The following is a 21,499-nucleotide window of genomic DNA, read 5'->3' on the forward strand; positions in this document are numbered from 1 at the left end:
CTCATGTTCTGCTTCCTCGCCTGCTCCTCTAGCCACCAAACCACGGCAACCCAACACTCTACATCCCCACAGGATACGGGAAAGTAGATTTCCCATTGGCCACAGACAGAGACAAGCCACAGTGGGATGAGCGCTTTGGCTGCTGCCATGGCAACCAGCAATGGCCAGACTTCAATTAGGAAGGAGGAATAAAAGACATCCAATTAGGAGAAGAAAATAGGATTCTCTTCTCATTGAGGAATTCCCAGAGCTGAGGAAATGCTTCACCAGAAAAGCCTGGGTTTGGAAAAGCTTTCTGCTCTAACATCCAGTGTCTCTCATGCTCAACAGTCTTCAGCCACTATCCTACCTGGGGGTCTGGAGAGCACCATGCTGGTGAAAACACAACAGGGCTGATGTGGGTGGGCTGTACAAGTAGACCTGCCTCGGTTCTAAATGTTCCTGCCTCTTCCTGACAGTGTGACCCTGAGAAAGTTCTTTTACCTCTCTGTGCCTTGATTTCCTCACTAGCATTAGAGTACCTATTTTATAAGATTATAGTGCGGGTAGACAAACTACATGCAGAGAGTTTAGCTTAGTGCTCACCACATAATGTGCATTCAATCTATGGATCCTATCGCATTATGGCCAATAATAATACCAACCACATAAATGGCAATGATGTTGTTCTGTACCCCAGCTGAGGGGGATGGGGGTGGAGAATGACAGCCAGTGAGCATCTGGTATGTGCAGACACATTACTATTTTCATCCTTGCTATGAGGACCAGCAGCAATCAGCAGCACTTAGGAGCTTCCCCAGTGCAGGATCCCCTGGTGTCTTCCCCACTCCCCTGCCCTCAACCAAACTTGCTGAATCAGAATCCGCATTTTAACCAGAGCCCTGGGTAACCTGTGTGCATGTTCAGTTCCAGAAACACTGCTTTAATCCTCAGTTAATCCCCAGAGAACCATCCGTGAGGTAGCCAGTGTTAGCTGGATTTTATAGAGAAGGAGACTGAGATGGAGTCCGAGGCCAATGCAGTGTCAGGCACAAGGGATGTGGCCTGGCAATCGGTCAACTCAGCAAGGAGCTTCCGGCTTCCTTGCCCCCTTCCCAGTAAGTGCAAGAATGCCGTTCACCTGCACAAGTCCCTGCTTGGAACCCGGATGAGCTTCACTTACATTACAGCCTGCGTTTTCTCCAAGCCTTCTCCCTATACTGCAACGTGCGCCCATCCCCAGAAGGACAGAAGGCAGCCCAGATGGACAGACAGACAGGCATGGCCCTCACCAGGCACTCCTCCAGATGGCTCCGGTCGGTGGTACACACGTCGACTCTTAAGGTCTTCTGGTGAAGGGCTGGATAAGACATGGACACCCAGAACATCTCATTGAACACGAGGGTGTCTGAGGCGTCCAGGGGCCGGGTCCGAAACAGGCAGGTGGTGCTTTCGGAGCAGGGAAGGATAGCTACACGAATGTTCCTAGAGGGTGACAGAGGAGAGCCTATAGGTCAGCCCAAGTGTGGGCTGATGTGCTGGGCTCAGCAGTTGCCACAAATCCCTAAGAAAACAACAGTGGGGGAGTCTGTATGTTCTCCAGTGGCTATGCAGGTATTTGTAAAGGAAGCAGAAAGGGCCCCAAGGATAACGAATTGCTCTTCCTTCTGAATCCCCCAATCCCTAGAACCTCAAAGTGGGTGGAGCCGGAGGCCAACCATGTGCAAACTCCCATGAACAGAAGGATCGGCAAGTCTGCTTGTTAACACTCAGGAATCCTTACACACTGACGGTCAGAAGGCAAAATGCTACAGCTCCGGTGGAGGGGAATGTGGCAGTCCTGACAAAATTATAGATGCCCTGACCCGGTGACCCATTCAGCTCCCCTCTAGGTGCTCTCCCACGGGTACCCCTGAACAAAGACCAGTGACATATGGAGAAGCTTATTCATTCTGGCACTGTAAGAGCAAAAGGCTGACAACAACTCTACTGTCCAATCTTGTCCTCCTTCTGCTTGACATGCTTTCCTCCTGCCTTTCCCCTTCCCACATGTGGCAGCTCCAGATGCTGGCTGGGTACAGACCACAGAAACAGGAGCTCCTGTTGCTGCCCTGAGTGTGCTGTCTAGTTAAAGAAGGAGCATGTAGGCAGATGAAATGCAATGAAACATAAACCCGGTCTGCAATGGGAAGAGCCAATAAGCCAACAGTGCAGGTGTTTGCTGGATCGTCCACTGTAAGCTAATACCCCTCACACCCTTCCACAGAAGCACAGTGGCAGGCAATGACTCTCGAGAACAGCAGACCTATCTCTTTCTGTGTGGCATACTTGAGCTTAGAGCAGATAAAAGGGGCCGTGACCTTCTTTTTCATGAGGCTTCAAGCTCACAAGGGCAAGGATTTGCTCACTACCCCATTCTTAGTGCCGGCACAGCACAGGTGCTTATGACATACTTGTGAAGGAACTGAAGCTGTTTAGATGCTTCTCTTTATAGTCAGTGAGTTTACCATTATGCCTGTATCCGCGTTCACAGTACTGACACTTTGCATTACGGTCATATATATTAAAGACACACAGGGCCCATTGTTGGAGCAGGGCAGAGCAGGAGAGTACTCCCGGGGACGGCCACAGAGGCTGAGAGGGTAATCTATACCCTGTCAGCAACGTACTCACACTTTCTGGTCCTGTTGCAGCAACAGAGCAGAAAGGTTACTGAGCTGGATGATTAATATTGCAAATTGCTTATTCTTCTCCTCATACCTGAAATGGAAAGGGGCAGATGGAGCACCTATGAGTGACACATTTCTCTGTTTCTTAATGATCACAGATGGGGCTGCTGGCTGCTCTGGGGACTCTGGTGAGCTCGAGAGCATAGGGCCAGGGCTTTGCTGCCATGCAGGGATGGAGATGCAGAGCCGTCAGTCTGAATTTTTAAAGGGAAGCCAGAAGATTTCGTGTGAAATTTCTTGATATTTAAATGTCAGCAATTAATTTCCAGTGAAAATAGTATTGAGGCCCTCCTGCCTCAAGAGAAAGCAACAAGAACAGCCAATCTGGGCTGTAGCCTCCGGAGGGTCGAAACCACAGTGGGATGATGGTAACACGAAAAGCCACAGCTACAGTGGCCAAACAGATCAAGATGCGGGTCTTACGCTCTGGCTCTGCCACTGGCCAGCTCAGTGAGTTCAGGAAAATTAGGAGGTCTTCAAGACCTCATTTTTCTCTTTGTAAAATGTGGAGTTGAAAGGGAGGGAGAGGGTGGCCCCTTTAGTTGGGAGCCCACACTGTTGGCAGGTCCCGGGGCAGCCGTGAAGGTCAAAGCTGGGGAGATGCTGCCGACCACCCCTCTGCGCTCGTGCTCCCCGTCACTTACTTCAAGGCAATCTGAACCCGGGTGGTACCCACTGCTTCTGATTCATCACTGTCAAAAGCAGCGGCTTCGGAAGCACCCAGTCTGGAAGGCAACAAGGGGAGGAGGGTCAGGCTTCCCAGCAGTTACCCAGGGCCAAAGCCACTTTCCAGAAACGGGCTTCTCTCTGGCAGGGTGCAGTTGGGTCCTCAAGGAGGAAGGTTTGGGTCTGCTCAGACTCCCGGCAGACACCTGCCTTCCCACAACTGCTCGGGATTCCTCTCTGAGAGGGGCTGCTCTTTCTTTAGGACTTGCACCCCTAGCCAGATGTCCTTCGTGGCAATCATGGAACCAGCATCCCTGCACACATGCCATGCCCCTAGCCCCAGGGGGAACAACAGTGCTGTCTGCATCTCCAACACACCTCAAACAGGGTTCCCAAGGGGAAGATGGGGTCACCTGGCTATGTCCTCCTATGGACCCCTCCCACACTCCTGAGGGGGCCCGGGGCTCTGCATTCTCAGACGTCCCAGAGAGAGCCAGGACTCCTATGGACCCACCTCTGCACGGAAGCCTCATACACACCACTGTCCCCAGCCACCGATTCATCTGACACAGCGGCTGAGACACAGGCCACTTTCAGGCTGCACCTCTGGGCTGTATTCATAGCTGGAGGAAGAAGGGGGAAAAGGAGGGATGGCAAGGCAGGGTTCAGAAATCAGGACAGTCTTTGCAACACACACTTTGATCCACCCTTTGTCCTTAGGTGGTCCTGCCAAATACCACCTCTGAATTCGACAGCAAGGTCCTGCCTTGCTTTGGGGGTACGTAGGATTCTGTATTTAACATCCCAGATTTGGAAGCCAAAGTGCCTGGATTCACACCTCAGCTCCATGACTTACTGCTTCATGACAACTGGGACATGGATTTCAGCTCTCTGGCCCTTGGGTTCCTTGTCTGGAGGATGGAGAGAGTAACACCTACCCTGTGGGGCTGTCAGGAGGACCCAACAAGACATTCTAGAGAGTCCTTAGTACAAAGGCTGATGCAGGAAAAGACAATGAAATTTAGTACCACTACTTACTGCAATGGTCATTCCCATCACTGTGGTGATGCCTTTGAGACCGATTCCTACACATCTGGGGCAAAATAACAGCCCCGGGACCCTTGGGAGGGTCAAGAGGAAGAAGAGAGGATTTCACTACTAGCACTCCCACTAGGCCTACTCCATTCCACTCTTTTTTGGTTAAGATTTTTAAAATTTATTTGAGAGAGAGTGAGTAAGGGTCAGCAGGAGAGCACAAGCAAGGAGGAGTGGTGGAGGAAAATGGCAAAGCAGGCCCCCCTGCCCCCGAGCAGGGAGCTTGATGAGGGGCTCCATCCCAGGACCCCAGGATCTGACCTGAGCCGAAGGCAGACACCTAACTGATTGAGCCACCCAGGCGCCCCTCTATTCCACTCCTAACTCAACTCCTCAGCAACCCTGTCCTTCATGGAGGCCCTCAAAATATCCAACCCAGGGCTCCAAATAGGCACTTGTCACATGCTGCATATTCCTTCCCTCCTTAAGTCACAAGCGTCGATGGTGTGCCAGGCCCACTGCCAGGCTCAGAGCTATCAAGATGGATAGGACAGTTCCTGAGCTGCGTGCAGCGGGTAAGACCAGATTCAGGCTCTTGGAGCTCACAGCCAGCACTTTGAGCGCCTGCTGTGTGCCTGGAGAGGAGACTGGAGGGCAGGCCAGTGTTGGAGGGACACAGCGAGCCAGGAGAAGCCAAGCAGCTATCTGGGTGCGGCCTTCCCAGCCTGTGTCCCACGCCTGCTGTGGCCAGTGGAGACCTCCCACCTTCAGACCCACGCATCTCCACCCTCCACTAAACCACTTAAGGAGATTAATTTGTCTGCTGACTGAACAGCGGCATTAATCGCATAACCTGCTTAGTGTCGGCGCTCAGGCTGGCATCGTTCACTGCAGGGATGGCTTTTGGAGATGGCACGAAGGAAACGCCATCCTGAGACATGTGCGGTCCTTGGCCCATAAGCCCTAAGGGTACTCGGGGAGGAGGGGGTGGCTCCCAGCACCTTGTTGGGTCCCCGATTTGGCTTATTGCCACCTTTGACAGAGTGTCAGGAGCTCTTCTGGAGCTTCGTTAGAGGTTCCACCTGCATCCGCTCCTCTCCAGGGGACAATTTTCTGAAGTTTGCCACCTGCTATAGTACGAAGCCTGTTTTTATTTTTGTTTGAGAGCACTCAGCAAGACTCCCTTCCTGATGAGGGAGCCCCAGGGATCTCTCGGCTCCTCTTCTAAGGAAATGGCTGGCACTCACCCAGCAGAGCCTTTAATTAACCAGGAAATCTCGTCTTCCCCCCACATTGCTCCCACTGGCCCTTGGACACGAATGGATAATTCTGGTCATAGCAGCAGCCCTCCTGCCTATTTCTGGAGCCTTAAGGCTGAGATGGGTTCAGCTTTTCCCCCCTGGCCTCATGAGGAGCCAGGAGCATGAGCCCTGTGCATACACAGCTGGCACATGTCTTAGTGTGGGATTTGGACAGGTGGTCCTGGTGCCAATCCTGAGTCTACCACTTCCTAGCTGTGACACTGACCCTATTGGGCCTCACTTCTTTTGTCTGTAAATGAGGATAGAAGTAGCACCCATTTCATAGAGCTGTTATGAGGCTTAAATGAGTCAATACATAACAGTAACTGTATCTCGTATACCTACATTCAAAAAAATCATAGCCAGGAAAGCCTGGTAGCCCCAGGTGAGCTTCCTGGGCACTCTGTCCCATTTTGGCCTTCATACCAGATAGGCATGTTGGGCCTGGGAGCCCCAGAGTATCTCCAGAACAGACACACAGAGCTGCCTCACGTCCTGAGAGGAGTATGATGATGAAGAGGTTGGGTGCTGGGTCAGAAAAACCCAGGTTCCAATCCCTTCTTTCTCCACTTGCTGGCTGGGAAACCTAGAGTTAGCAATACCATCTTGCTGAATCTGTTTCCTCATCTGTGAAATGGGCGTAATAGAAGTGATCTACTTCACTTTATAAAGCACACTGCCCACCACATAATATACCCCAATGAACATTAACTATTATTATCTAATACGTGGTTGCTGCTAAAAATGAAGAATTTCTCTCCTGATAAATCTTAGCTGTCACCACCAGCATCTTCTGTTTTGAAGATTTCAAACTGCATCTCAATCCACACCAAGATGTTCCTTCTGACCCCATGCAGAATGGGAGCCAGACCATATCATTCCCTTGCTCCAAATGGCCATATGGGTCCCTGCTGCTATTAGGATAAAATCCAAACTCCTTACCATGGCCTGTTAGGCCTTAAATGACTTGGACTCTGCCTGGTTCACTGGTTTGGTGGGGACCTCTAAACTCTGGCCTCACAGATTTCGCTCTTGCTTTTCCTAAGGCTAGTTCCTTCTCACTATTCAAGGACCTCAAATATCATCTTCTTTCACAACTCGCTCTGAACTGGCAGCGCCACCCCAACCTGAATGGCCCCATCATATCCCATCTTAATTTCCTTCTAGGGCTTTTATTGGTCTGACTGTACAGTTACTGTCTGTGCCTTCATTTGCATGTGAGCTTCATGGGAACAGGTACCCTGAGCTTGCCCGTCCTCAACACTGTATCCTTGTGACTAATCCCTGTGCCTGGCATATGGTCTATCTGTTGAATGAACAAATGAAGGAATCCATGTGTATCCATTAGCACAATACCTGGCATTTAGTTTTAACAGATACTTAGTATCTGTTGAGTGAAGGAATCCACCATAGATAACACCTAAGCCCAAGACCTAGAACACAGTAGGCACATTAAAAATGCCTACTGAATGACTAAATGAATTGGTATACACGTAGAGGCCAGGCACACAGAAAGCAGTCAGTGGATGACCATAATCACCATTGGGGTCTGTGCTCAGGCCTGAGTGCAGCTCTAACCCTCCTCAATCCTCGTGGTCCCCCTTTCCCCATGTGATGCTCTCTACCTTGGCCCAACTGTTTGCCTTCTGTTCCTGGTTCGTCCAGTTGGTATTTTTCTTGGGTGCTGCTGCCAAGGCTCAGTTCACAAAGAGTGGCACTCAGCTCCGGGTCTTCATACTCCAGAGGGCTCAGGAAAGCGTCTCCAGCCAGGAGGGGGTCGGCAATGAGAGGGGAGCAGGGTGGGGATGGAGAGGAGAGGGAGGAGCGGGGCGACAGGGAGGTCATGGACTTCGGGGTGCCAGATAGGGAGCGCAGGGCCTGTAGGCGGCCGCCCCCCTCCACCTTCTGGGTCTTGGCCACCTCATCCTCATGGATGGTGGTGATGCAGCCCGAGGGCCGGAAGCCCGTGGCCCCCTCCAAGAGCAGAAACTCCACCTTGCTCTGCAGTTCCGAGTCCAGCTGCTCGAAGGGGTCGTAGTAGAGGTCAGTGAAGCTGGCTGAGGTGGAGGAGTCCAGGCTGGAGGCAGCCAGGGAGCCTCGGCTGGACGTAAGGGACCCAGGGCTGCTGCCTGAGGACAGAGACTGCATGCTGCTTGAGAGGCTGGGGGGCAGGGAGAGAACATTGGGTGAGAACACTCAGAGCGCAGTGGGCCACCCAGAACCACCTTCCACGACGGCCGCTTAGAACACTTCATTTTGTTGGGCCCTCTTGACAGTCTCCAGGGGGGACCATGCACCCCATTTCACTAAAAACGATACCCTGAGAAGGCCACATAATCAGAGAGTGGCAGAGCTGGGATTCAAACCCAAGTCCTCTGCCTTGAAACTCCACTTTTTCCTCTGTTTGCCAAACCTCCACTGGGCCGAGTCCAGTTTCACACTACTTTTCCCTGTGTGAATCCAGCCTTATTTCTTGACATTTTCCTTCAAATACACTCATTCTTTACTCTTCAATAATTCATCTTTTTTTTTTTTTAAGAGATCTTATCCATTCATCAGAGAGAGAGAGAGAGAGAGATGCAGGTTCCTCTCTGAGCAGGAAGCTTGAGGCAGGGTTGGTCTCAGGATCCCGGAATCATGATCTGAGCAGAAAGCAGACGCCTAACCGACTGAGCCACCCATGTGCCCCTAATACATTCATCTTAAAAGGAAACTTTATATTCTAAGTGCGACTTTATATCCTATTGCTTATTGCAAATAGAAGGCAAACATTGCAAATCTCTGACCGGACAAAATGTTATTAAATCCTAGTTCTGTGCTGCAGCCCACCAAGGCCCAGGCTGTGGCCTGCTGTCTCTGTGTCGGGAAAGCAAATGGGCAGGTATTCGAGACTTCAGTGAGACACATCGGCCTCTGATGGGGAACTTTTCCTCAGGGCTATCAGGACTGAATGCCACAGTCCAGAGAAGTGAAGAACCCTGCCCCTGGCCAAGCCCGGCCCGGTCCAAGGCCACCAGCCTCCCCAGCTGCCTGCTGGGCTTCTAAATGTCCACATTCAAGCTGTGGAGGATGAAGGAAGGGCAGAGTCTGGGCTACCTGGGGATGCTGGCATTTGGCCATCCCCAAGGCCACACTCATGGCCCACCACTCACCTTTTCAGCTGAGAATGTAGAGCTGCTACTTGTCGGGTGGCTTCCTCCAGTTCTCTCACCAGCTGGTTCCTCTTACTGTTTAATTTTAACCTGAAGGGACAAAGAGCATGAATGGGGAAACCCAAGGAGATCAGCCTCTGTCTACTTGAATGGGGAATTGCAGGCAGGTACTTGTGGACAAGTATACACACACCCACAGTCACACATGCAGAAATTTTCCAGAAGTGTTTTACTGCAGTATTTGGGGAGATATGGCCTCCAAATAGGATCCTATAGTAACTGCTGTATTCATCACCTACTATATATCAGGTGCCATGCTAAGAAACGCATAACACTGTTTTAATTCATTTGCACAGTAACCATGCACAGCAAAAATGGTTTTACCACTTTATATACAAGGAAATTGAAGCTTTTAGAGTTAAATAATTTACTTAAAGCTAAGGAATTAGTGTCAGAATTAGAATTCTACTCAATCATCCCTCCCTCCCTCTCCATCCTTCCTTCCCATCCATGGCCGCTACCCATCCACCAATATTTGCTGAGTGCCTACCTCATACCAGAACCTATTGTTGGCCCCTGGGGATAAAGATGTGAACAAAACAGAACTAGTTTCTGCTCTTACAGAGCTTACATTCTGCTGGGGAGAGTGGGAGAGGACAAATATGAAGAAAGTAGTCAAATATCTAATATCTAACACAGCGTGTGTCAAAGTTTATGGGGAAAAAGTAGAGAATGGTAGGAAAGAATGTAGGAAAGACCCAATTTAGACTGGCAGGTGGGTCTCCTTGAGCAAGTGACTTTGTGGCTGACCCTGTTGGTGCTCCCCTAGATCTACTGTCTCTTCAGCTGAGTCCACTGCTGGACCCCTTCACAGCTTCCCTTGCAGCTGGGCATCTGGGACAGGGTTCTGGCCAGTAGGATGTGAGCGAAGAAGGCATATCAGGCTGAAGTGGATCTTCCCCACTGCTCCCTGGAAGGCTCTAAAAGTGGAGGTGCCACAGATGGGAAGAGCCTGGGTCCCCAAATGACCAAACACAGCCAGGCAAACTTGACTGCACACCATGTAGGCAAGAAATAAACCTACTGTGTTAAGCCATGGAGATTTGGGAGGTTGTTTCTTGCAGTAGGTGGCCTCCCCTGACTAGCAGAGACATTTAAGCTGATATGAAGGATGGATAGGAGTTGGCCAGGAAAAGTACAGGTGAAAGAACATTCCAAGAGGGAATCGCAGCAGGGACCTCTTTCATTTTAAGGTCACCATGGCTGCTGTTAGGAGAATGGGCAGAAGGTTGTGGACAGGAGGCAGGGACAAGAGTTGGGGTGGTTACAATATTTATTGAGATGGTGTGGGCCATCTGGAGGAGACCAAGAAAGGTCATAGGCGGGATCCCTGGGTGGCGCAGCGGTTTAGCGCCTGCCTTTGGCCCAGGGCGCGATCCTGGAGACCCGGGATCGAATCCCACGTCGGGCTCCCGGTGCATGGAGCCTGCTTCTCCCTCTACCTGTGTCTCTGCCTCTCTCTCTCTGACTATCATAAATAAATAAAAATGTTAAAAAAAAAAAAAAAGAAAGGTCATAGGCTGGATGAAGGTCAAGGCTGAAGGATTTAGGAGAAAGACTGGGAGGTACCTGCTACTAGCAACCAAACAGATCTGAGATGGCTTCTATAGAGATGGAAAGGTGAGGGGCAGAACAGCCCAGGAGAAGAGAAGAGTTCTCTTATGGATGTGTGGGCATAAATGTTGAGCAGGTGGCGGTTGTAAAGGTGGGGGATCCCTATCACACAGATCACCACATGAAAGAGAGGACCATATGCTATGAGTTAGACTGTGTCCCTCTACCCCAAAATTCATATGCTGAAGTTTTGGTAACCCAGTGCCTCAAAATGTGACTGTATTTGGAGAAAAGGCCTTTAAAGAATCAAGGTAAAATGAAGTCATGCAGATAAGCTCTAAGCCAACATTCTTATAAGAAGAGATTAAGACACAGACATGCACACAGAGCAGACCAAGTGAAGTCATAGCAGACGTTCATGTGTGGATGGCCATCTTCAAGCTAAGGAGAGAAAATTCCAAAGAAACAATCCTGCCAACACCTTGGTCTTGGACATCAGCTTCCAGAACTGTGAGATAATACACTTCTGCTATGGAAGTCACCCATTTTGTGGTATTTTCGCTTGGCAGCCCTAACACAAGAATGCACTACTCTAGGGTAAAATATAGTAGGGGAGGAAAGGGAAGGCCCAGGACTAAGCTCTGAGTATATACAGCACTCCCAGGTTGAATAAACTGGCAATAGTAGGCAAAGGAGCCTGAGAGAATGGGACCAGAGAAGAAAGCAGGTGAGTGTGGTGGAATGTTCTGGAACATGGGCACAAAGATCTGCATGGAGGCATGTCTGATAGCTGATACTAAAGCCCATTTCAGTAATGACTCTGGAAGCAAAATCCTTATATTTAGAAGAAACTGCTGGATATAGGCCCAACCCTTAGCCCCAGCCTCTCCTGAAATCCCATATGGAGGGCAGCCTGGGTGGCTCCCTCTAACCACTGGAGTGCCCACCTTAAGGTCCCAGGATCTGACAGGGAAGGGGTTCCATCAAGCAAGGCTATGCCCTTACAAACTCATGACGTGGGTTGCCCTCAGGAAGCCACTACATTTTTGGTTCTCTGTGTGTGGTCTGCAGACCTCCTACATCAGAAAGGGAGGAGCACTTCCTAAATGCTCATTCTTGGGTCCATCTTTGATAAAGTGAATCAGAGAGTCTGGGGCAGGGCCCATGCATCTGCGCCTCTATTAGGGTACACAGGTGATTTTTAGGCACACTAAGGTTTCCAAGCCGCTGCATTGTCTGCTTTTCTAGCACCTTGCACGGTGTTTACCACATGGCTGTGGCTCAGTATTTGCTGCATGGATGATTTTTTCCCAGTTGAGATAGGCAAAATTCATTCTCTCTGCTGAAAGATCTGGATGTTATATCTCCCACAGACAGATGTGTTCCACTGTGGGGCTCATATCCCCTTATGCTATCTTGCTAGAGAGGGACTAGCTGACCTGTCCCCAGAGTATAAGCAATCCAGCCTAGGGCCTGGGAGAAAGAGTTCATTCTCATGAAAAAACATAACCATGCCAAACCTCTACCTGTAACACACCCAGACCTCTAACACAGGTTCTGCAATGAAGACCAGAACTTGCTCTAGACAACTGAGCAAGGTGGTGAGGGACTCAGTGTGGTTCTTGGCCAGTTCAATCCCTGGCACTGTTCTTTCAGAGTCTCGCCTGGGGCTGGCGGGGCAGGCAGCGGGCCGGCAGATGGAGCACGTAGTGCACAAAATCCTTGACTCTCAAAGGAATGGATGGAACTGTAGAATCTCCTCACTCCCCAGAAGAGCAAAGCCCTAGAAGGCTGTGAGGTTGCAGAGTCACGAGGTAGCTGGGGCTCACCATTTCTACCTTCACTTTCCTGCTCTTTGGGAGGAAAGTCACAGAGATGTGTTCAGGGAATCTACAAAAAATGCAGGTCCCACTGGAGCCCTGGAGCCCTACCACAGTGCCAAGGGGACTGGGATTTGGGTGGCTTCAACTTCCCAAGCGTGGGAGTGTAGCCACCTGCAGCAATACACAGGTGCTGAGGCATCCTCAGAGAGGTGCTGGGCTTGGCAGGCCATATGGCATTTGTGTGTGATGCCTGGCACATGCTGGGAAGCCATGAACACATCAAGCATGGAAGAACAGAGAAGATCCAGAAGGTGGAGCTGGAATCCCCACAAGTGTAGCTCAGTACCTGGGGTGCTGGCTCAGACTGAAAGAGCTTGGGCTGAATTGCAGGCCTGGAGAACTAGTCCCTGGGGAGAGGCCAGGGAGTCTAGCTCTAATCAGTCCTCCATGTGACTGTGCAGCAACTCTCACAAGTAGTGATGGTGGGCCCATGGAAAGGGGGGTTGGACATGGGGTGCTAGGATGTCCAACTGTGAGTGATCTGTGATTGAGGTCTGGTGGGCCTGTGGTGCCCTTCCTGGACGTGTCTATACCCATCCTTCTCAAGGGCCCCAGGGGTGGAGAGGCTGATGTGTGAGACTGAGGAACATATTCCCAGTCCGAGAGAGAGACAGGAGAGAGGAACAGAAGAAATAAAGGGAGAGAAAGTGACTCAGAGAGAGAACAATAGAGTCTGGGGAATGAACACAGACACAGGACCAGAAGCAAACAGCCATAGACATGGACAAAAAGGCAAAAAGGATCACTGGGATGGCTTTCTCCTCTCTCTTCAGCAGGATGCTTGCAGCCCTCAGCACTGTCCCTGCCCGTCCTGTGACTCTCTACTCCTCCTGCCCCCAGGCTCCCTGGCTTCCCCTGTCATGTACCTCTGGGACCTCTGGGTCACCTGGCTGTGACAACTCGCCATTCTGGGGAGGGGCAGCATTCAGACCTTGGAAATACAGGATTGAAGGTGATAACAAAAGCCCTTCTGAGTGGGCAGCAGCCTGAAGCAAGCATGGGCTCCGGAGCCGGCAACCTGGGTTCTAATCCCAGCTCTACCATGTGGTGGTATTGGCTGAGCCTCAGTTTCCAGACCTATAAAATAGGGATTGGCCTCCAGGTTGCTGGAAGGTTTCAACAAGATGATGTAGGTTATAGGGTCTGGCACATAGGGGCAGCATTTGCATGTAGAACACAGGTCTCTAAGAGAACCTCCAATCCTATTTTCAAGAAATCAATAGTATTAGAGCAGGGAAGAGCATCAGTTCACAATCTGGTGCAACTGCCTATCTTCAGACCATATAGGTATTCAATGTAATTATTTTTTTCCCTACTAGGCAACTAAAGTCCATATTGGTCAATGACTTGCTCAAGGTCAGCAGTGGGAAGGGTTTCTGTTTTGATCAAACAAGGAGTGAGGCTGCCACGAGTCTCTTCTCTTCAGTTGCGGTCTATGAGCATGATGAACGGCTAAAGGCTTCCTCATGGCTACTATAGGGTCTGGGAACAAGTGCAAGACCCAGGGGACTGTTAAAGGAGGCCAGAAGACTCATGTAGAAGTCTGTGAAGGGTCTGCTTAGGGCAGCTAACCATTTATTCTTTCAACTGACACTGAAGGTGCAAGGGTATATAGACAGGCCTTCTCCCCACAGTGTGTAGCCCCAGGGAGAGTCGGATAGCGAGGTGGGGCTGAACCATTTCTAGCAGGTACTTCCAGGGCGGCAAGACACCAATTACTGAAGCTCTGTCCTCCCCCTCCTCCCACCTGTGTGGTGGTGGGTCAGTCTATCAACCACCCCTCCAGGGGATGGTGGAAGGGAAGAAAGCAACAGGTCTCTTAGCCATTCTGAGAAGGGGGTTAAGGATAAATGGTCTCTGACGTGCTTGCTTACAAGAGGCCAGGCAGACACTGCTCAGCTTGACCCATCTAACGTCCCAACATGTGCAAGTGGGGCTTATTCAGGTGCCAGGGCATGATTGCGAGTTGAGTGCTGTAGAGCTCAGAAGGTTCCCTGAAGGTGTCTTAGGACTCATCACGAGGTGACACAGAGAGCAAACACCTAGGCACCGAGGACGCCTGGCCTACTTCCACTGGGGTGCAGGCAAGTTCACCTGCTTTATAAACTGGGCTTCTGCCTCTGATTTCACTGGAAAGAGGAATTCCCTTGCTCATCCCTGCCCCAAGCCACACACACACACACATACACACACACACACACACACACACACACACACACACCACTACCTTCACTTCTAAGTTCCTTAAGGGCAGGGACCTTACTCAAAGTCTGCTGCCAAAAAAAAAAAAAAAAAAACGAAAATAACTAGGATAGATTTTAAGAGGCACTGGAGCAGGGATTGTGACTTATTAATTTCTGAATCCTCCAAATTGCCTTGTACAGAGAATATGTGCAACAAAATGTTTCTCAAATGAGTAAATGATGGGCTGATGGATAGAATGAATGAATGAGATCAAAGGATTACAGGGCCTACTCTGAACACAGGGCTGTGCTCTGTGCAATGGTGGGTGTGGAGCTTCGTGGGACACTGAAGGAAATAGTCTGTTATCTAGAGAACATAAGCCAATGGCTTTTGGGTTACACCACGCACATGAATGGAGGTGATTAAGCCTTCACAATATTTTTTGAAGTTATTGCATTAGTTGCCGGTGGTTAAAAATTAAAAATACAAGCAACTCTTTTCTTGAAATATGAGGACGCCTGGCAGCCCAAGGCCTGAATTCCCATCTGCTGGAGGTGGGAGTCGGCACCACGTGAGGCAGACAAGCGGGGGCGGGGGGGGGGGGGGGGGGGGGGGGGGATGCGCATACCAGTCTGACCGAGTTTCCCACCATGTGGGCATCCAGCATTTGTGCCGCCTGCTTGGCCCCTATAAGCATCTCACTTTGCGATGCCTTGGCCTAAGGTGAAATCAGTTCAGTGGGTCATGACCATCATGAAAAGAAATGCAATATGCGAGAGAGCATATTGGAGGGCTATCACACGTTCAAAGGGTATGCACTGCTTTGTGAAACTTCTCTATCATGTGAGTCACTGTCGCAAAGTTGGCAAATGACTGCTCTACATGACAGAGGGTTATGCAGCTTACCTTAGGCAGAAGATAATTTCTGAAAACCTGCACCTGAGCAGACGTTTTGGTACTGTGATTCCCTGTGTAAATTCCCGGGGCACTGGTATTCTGGATGGTCAATCATTTCCCCCAATCTGCTACTCTGGGGAGTTGCGAGATCTTTACATTGAGTGTTCTTAGAGGGGAGTCCTTGTGCCCCTTCCCTTGCCTGGGCTGGAGGACAGACTGGCAGTGAGGGTGGGGTCCCACGCCCCCTCCTGGCTCCAGCCCAGCCCCACCTCTCCGTCAGTGCCTTGCTCTGGGTGTCCCGAGCTGCCTGCAGGTCCTTCTCCAACCGCTTCCGGGCCATCTCCAGCTGCTCCACCTCCCCCTGGGTCCACTTTCGGGGGCTGATGAAGCGCATCTCTTTCAGCAGCTCTTCCTTCTCATTGATGAGGATCAGCCGGTCCCTTTCCGAGTCCAGCACTCCAGGCCAGGCTTCACTGTCCAGTTTGGCCAGCTGGATCTTCAGGTTGGCGATCCTGTGGGCAGAGAGGCGAGCATGACGGGTGTGCCCAGTGGCACTGCGGGAGCAGGGTAACAGGCTGTATTTCCAAGGTTACGTACTCTGAGCCATCTCTGGCAGCGACTGTCCTCCTTTGGACCAGCATGTCGTCTCAAGGAACATATTTTTATCTAACAAACACATGTGGTGCCTATCGTGTGCCAACAGTGAATAGGCTCTGCAGGGGTGGGGAAGAGATATAAACAGGGCAATGTCCTTGCCCTGAGGGACACTAAGCCTGATAGAACAGAGAGCTGGATTCATCACCAGGCAAGAGCCTTCTACAGCCAGCTATGTGACCTTGGGCAAGTCGCTTCATCTCCCTAAAGGGAGTAACAAACGTTCCTTTGTCATAGGGTTGTGGTGGAAGGCTTTAGACATATTCCATGAACTCTCAAAGCATGGTATTTGGTACACAGTAAGCACTCAAATGAATGTTTCTGCTGCTACTGTTTTATTCCCTGGTTTGGTCACTTCCTAGGTACCTAATGTTTGGTGAACTCCCTGAGTCTTATTCTGAAAATGAGTAAGAATGTATTCAGAGTAGCTGGCACATAACAGGTGCTCAACCAGTGGCAGTCAGAGGCCCACCACAATGACAGCAAATAATGCAATTGCTGACTGTGTATTCCCAGTCCAGAGAGTGGTGGCAGCACTGTGTCACCAACTGTGGATATGGAGTCAGAGGCCTTGACCCAGAGAGTATTGGCTCTGGCCTTCTCAACAGGAGGCACCATTCCTTTTTTTTTTTTTAATAATTTAAATTCAGTTTGCCAACATATAGTATAACACCCCATGCTCATCTTATGGTGAGAAGGCACCATTTTTAAATCGTTTTGGTATCATGAGCTTCTAGCACAGTGCCTGGTACACTGAAGGCATTATTAAAAGGAAGGAGTTGGGAGCTCTATCCCTTAACTTCGTTGAGACACAGTATCCCCTCCTGTAAGGTTGGGTCAATGATGCAATCTGCAAGGTGGGTTATGAGAACCAAACGAAAACTTACCATTAAGAGCCCTTTATACATTGTCAAGTGCCACATAGATATTAAGTATAATTATCTTTGGATGAAAGTAAGATTCACAACATAACTAAGATGAGTGCTACAAATATCTCAAAGGAATCATGATTTAGGATTTAGCCTTCCCAAAGACTCGCAGCTATCATATCCTTGCCCCACCGGATCCCTAAAGCATGGATAAGATCTGGCGGTAAAGCTGCTGGACAGATGTCTGCAGAAGGTATGGTTCACCTAAGACTGCAAGTCATAAATATGGCCAATACTTGTTGAGAGCCCAGGCCCCTGACTCCCAGTTTGATCTTATCTGCAGACATGTGGCCCGACCCTTTATTTATAAAAACATTGTTGGAGACAAAATATCCACAGTGTATCTTGAAAATTCCATGCAGACAAACACATCTAGGTTTGCTCATTTCCCAGCCAGATGCATCAGAGGGATTCTTGGAGTTGGTTAATTTATATTTCACATTCACAAAGAGAGTAATCTGGGGCAACTCTGTAGCTTCCACCATTGAGGATGGAGTGATATGTATAGGTCTGGCAGGGGCTCCACTTTGAAGGAGTACATTGAAGGGGTGATCGATGCTTAATGCTTAGATGTACTTTCTAGAGGCGCCTTCCCAGGGCTCCTTAACCTTTGGGCCAGCCATCTTTTGGCAAATCTGATGAAAAGCACTAGACTGGCTCTGCAGAAATGCACACATGACAAAATTTAGCATGCAGACTTTTCACTACAGCCACCTGCCCTCGTTTCTTCAAGCCGTGCAGCCTCTGCTTTCTACTCAGCAGGCTGCTCTACCCTTGACACTTCAATGACCTCTGGGTGAAAAGGGAGGCCTGAAGCTGGGTAACTGCAGATGAGCCAAGACCCTGCAATGGGAAGTTTAATGGCTCAACCCCAGAGGGAAGATTTCAATCTTTGAGTCTCTCCAGAACTGATCCTCTAAGATAGGCATTATTGCAGGATGGAATAGATCCAGGGTTCAGAGTGGTCCCCTTCCGAGGGGACAAGTGGCTGTCCAAATGCAGAAGTCCTGCTGTTTCACTGGGCCTCTAGGGGGAGCTGAAATAATGCACAGTGTTTTTTCTATCTGACCAGTATCCAATTTCTCCTTCTGTTAACAATGCTCCAAATTTTCTCTGGGAAATCGCTCCTCCCATACTTAAGTCACTTGGTTCCCACCAAGCTGATCTCAATCCCCCTCCCAGAGTTAGGCACATGACCCATGCCTGGACCTTCAGAAAATTCTAATTCCTCCAACTCTGCAACAATGATTGGTTCACCAGGAAAAGCCAGGGAGCATCAAACTCAAAACCCGTTAAATCTATTGGGAAAGGTAGATCCTCCTTCTGCTGGGGTGGCTAACCTGATAGTATATAACTCTAGAATTTCTGGGGGTCACCTTTACGTTTTGGTAGGAAAGTCTGTCAACACAAAGGCAAGCAGGGTAGAGAAAAGGGGAGAAACTGAGTCTATATAACATGATTTGAATCTCTGGATCCAGCTGTGCCTGAACCTGCTTTATCCTCAGAATTTGGAATTCAATAAGCCAACAGATTTCCTTTTCTACTTCTCCTAGTTCCTGTAGGATTTCTGTTACTGCTGCAAAGGTTCTGCTAATCACACAGAGTTGGCAGAGAGGCAGAGCTGGGCACTGCCACACCTTTATGTGGCCTGGCTTAGAATGTCCGTGGGCCAGGCAGCATGTGGCCTAAAGAGGAATGGATGCAATATGCCTGGCTTCATTCGCCATCACACTCTGTGGGTTCTTTCCCAGGAAGGCTGGCTTCATGTACAAGAAGATCATGGACTTGGAGCCAGACTGTTCAGAGTTCAAAATCTGACTCCAACATCTTGAAAAGTCATAAAACATCTTAGATCTTACCTTTCTCTTCTCTAACATGGAGATAATACAAACTATGCTATAAGGTTGTTTTTAAAATGCAATGAGATGATACACATACAAATGCTTTTATACAATACCCGGTGCATAACAGATGCTCTAAAAATAACAGCTTTGATTATTGTTTAATTTGTTCAGTTGGCAGAACCCAGCTGAAGCCATGGAACAACAGAACTGTCACTGGGGTCTGCACAGTTTGTAAGCACAGGTTGCTCCTTGTTGGGCAGGAGACACTGAAGTGTTTAGTATCCAACTGCTTTTTGGCTTATCACTAAAACCTCGGTTGTGCTTCTTCAAACCAGGCTACTTATAGGACTACTGAAAAATCCTGATTATAGAAACTGAGCCCAGTAAGTGGAAAAATAACTAGGCTCGAGGATTCACAGATTTGGGTTCAAAGCACAGTACTACTTTTTACCTAGTGAAGCATCCCTGACTCAGTCATTTCCTTTCTGAGCTTCAGAGGGGGGTTAAAATATAAATATCCTAATACTTATCTTCATAATCTTAGAGGATTAAAGAGAAGGAGGCGTGTGAAAAGCCAGGCATGGAGCAGACACTGTGCAATGGTAGTTATCATCATCGAAGCCATCCCGCCCCCAGCCCCTAATTACCTTCTCTTAGCCTCTTCATATCGAAGGCGCAATCTGACCTTCTCTGCCAACTGATTGTTGCTGCTCGTGCCAAACTGGGGGAAAGAACAAAGTCGGGAATTATAGGGCCATTGTGGCCGGTGCGGAGTTGGATTTCAAGAGCTCATGAGAGACTTGACAGCTTGCGTGGGAAGTAGCTAAGAATAGCCCCCAATTACCGACTTGGCTGTGTGATAGCAGGGAAGCTAGTCAGGCAAAGACGCTTTCCTGCCTGCAGGCTGTGGGAAGACCCCCAAACTCAGACATCTATCACTTCTAGAAGAAAAGATGAGAGCCTAGAATATCATCTTGCAGCCCTGAAAGGCTTGGAGCCCATTCAAGCCCCAGAAGTATGGAGGACAGCTGGTCAGAAGGAAACGGGGGGGGGGGGGGGCAGCCAATATACAAGAAAGACATCGTCAGGAAGCTGCAGAGGGGCTCAGCTGAAAACTCAGGGAGGACTGAAACACGGAATGATTGAGGAGAAGGCCCTAGAACTGGCAGGGAGTCCTACAGGTGGCTTGTAGCTGGAAGCATGGGTGGTTTGGAGAAGAAGGGGAACAGCCCATAGGATACTATTTGTCAAGAGTGGCAAGAAGCTACAAGGCTCACCCAAGCAGAAATGGATATAGCTTCTCTTTGTAAGTGGGGACACACCTATTGGAACCAGAATGGAATAGCACTGGGCCACGGAGGCTAGGAGGCAGGTCTGCTTAATGTCACCTGCTCTAAGAAAACAAAAGTGCTCCAAACATGCCAGATAGCTGTGGGTCAGTCTTGCTCTAAAACTTTCACAGAGTACATCTGGATGGCAGTCTCAGTGTTCACTACTGTGACCAGACTGAGCTTTTGAAGAGTTGCTGTCTGAAAGCTGCGTGGAATGTTTTGGGAGGAACAGAAGGAAAATATCACCTGCTTTACAGCTAGTGAAAGAAAAACAGAATGGTGTTACAAATCCACAAGAAGGGAACCCAAGAGAGATGCTGGTCCTTTAGACAGGCTCTGTGTGCAGCATCTAGAGATGCAAGCACATGGCCAGGTCACACTCAGGACCATGGAGTCAGTGCTGGCTTTTCCTCCATACCATCACACCATGTCATCCTGGGGCCGAGAGGTCTGCAAGAGAATGGAGCTCCAGAAGGCTGAGTTAGCAGCCGGGCCAACAGAGAGACACTGGTCAACTCCCCAGGTGAGAGACGAGGAGGTGGCTGCCTGCTACAGCAGCCTCCTGGACGCACTGACTACTCACACTTCCCGAGATGTCTGTCTGGGAGCTGACGTCCAGGTACTGTTTTGGCAGTGGGTAACCTGAACTCTCCAGAGAGCTGCTGCTGGACCACAAGTCAGAGTGGGACCCTCTGTCTGTGCGGAAGCCATCCTTCAGCATGGCGAGGCTCTAAGGAGGAGAAGGCAGGGTTAGCAACACAACTTCCCAGAAGGGAGCTCTGGTCTGTCACCCTCTGTGTGCTATCCTCTCCACCTTTCGTAATTCAGTAAAAACCTACGCTCACTCTGGTTATTCCACTTACCTTATAAAGAGCTAGCAGCAAGTGGGTAGTTGCTCAATGCCGAGTCTTTAACTTGGGAGAGAATGGTATGGACTCTGGCTCTGGAGCCACCTGCCTGACTTGGAATCCTTGCCCTGCTACTTACTAGCTGTGTGACCTGAGGTAGTTGTTTAAGCTCTCTGTGTCTCAGTTTCCCCTCCTAAAAAAAAGAGGAATAACCATAGGTCCTATCTCATAGGACTATCATACTGATTTAATGGGATGACCAATGTAAAGTGCTCATACAGTCAATATTCAATACCTGTCGGCTTTATCATCAGCTTGCTTAATCCTGACATCAGTCCTGTGAAAAATGACCTAGGATTTTCTCCATTTTATTGATAAGAGTTGTTACATGGAAAGGCTGCCAAATGACAAAGCAGGATTTGGTTCAATCACAATAGGAACATGGTTCCCACG

At 49.5% G+C, this 21,499-nt stretch overlaps 1 protein-coding gene across 6 annotated transcripts in view; it reads right to left on the minus strand.

The window, feature by feature from the left end:
• WWC1 (WW and C2 domain containing 1) overlaps positions 1-21,499 on the minus strand; it is a 155,521-nt gene that overhangs the window by 35,553 nt on the left and 98,469 nt on the right. For all 6 annotated transcript variants that reach the window (XM_038534805.1, XM_038534803.1, XM_038534802.1 and 3 more), the window contains exons 7-15: positions 20,782-20,928; positions 19,515-19,588; positions 15,710-15,952; positions 8,863-8,952; positions 7,336-7,871; positions 3,889-3,997; positions 3,353-3,433; positions 2,653-2,739; positions 1,272-1,464 (exon numbers count right to left, since the gene is read on the minus strand). In XM_038534805.1, the coding sequence (XP_038390733.1) occupies positions 1,272-1,464; positions 2,653-2,739; positions 3,353-3,433; positions 3,889-3,997; positions 7,336-7,871; positions 8,863-8,952; positions 15,710-15,952; positions 19,515-19,588; positions 20,782-20,928 (1,560 nt within the window). The remainder of the gene's footprint in view (positions 1-1,271; positions 1,465-2,652; positions 2,740-3,352; positions 3,434-3,888; positions 3,998-7,335; positions 7,872-8,862; positions 8,953-15,709; positions 15,953-19,514; positions 19,589-20,781; positions 20,929-21,499) is intronic.

Source organism: Canis lupus, chromosome 4 (assembly GCF_011100685.1).
Source record: "Canis lupus familiaris isolate Mischka breed German Shepherd chromosome 4, alternate assembly UU_Cfam_GSD_1.0, whole genome shotgun sequence".
Lineage (NCBI taxonomy): Eukaryota > Metazoa > Chordata > Mammalia > Carnivora > Canidae > Canis > Canis lupus.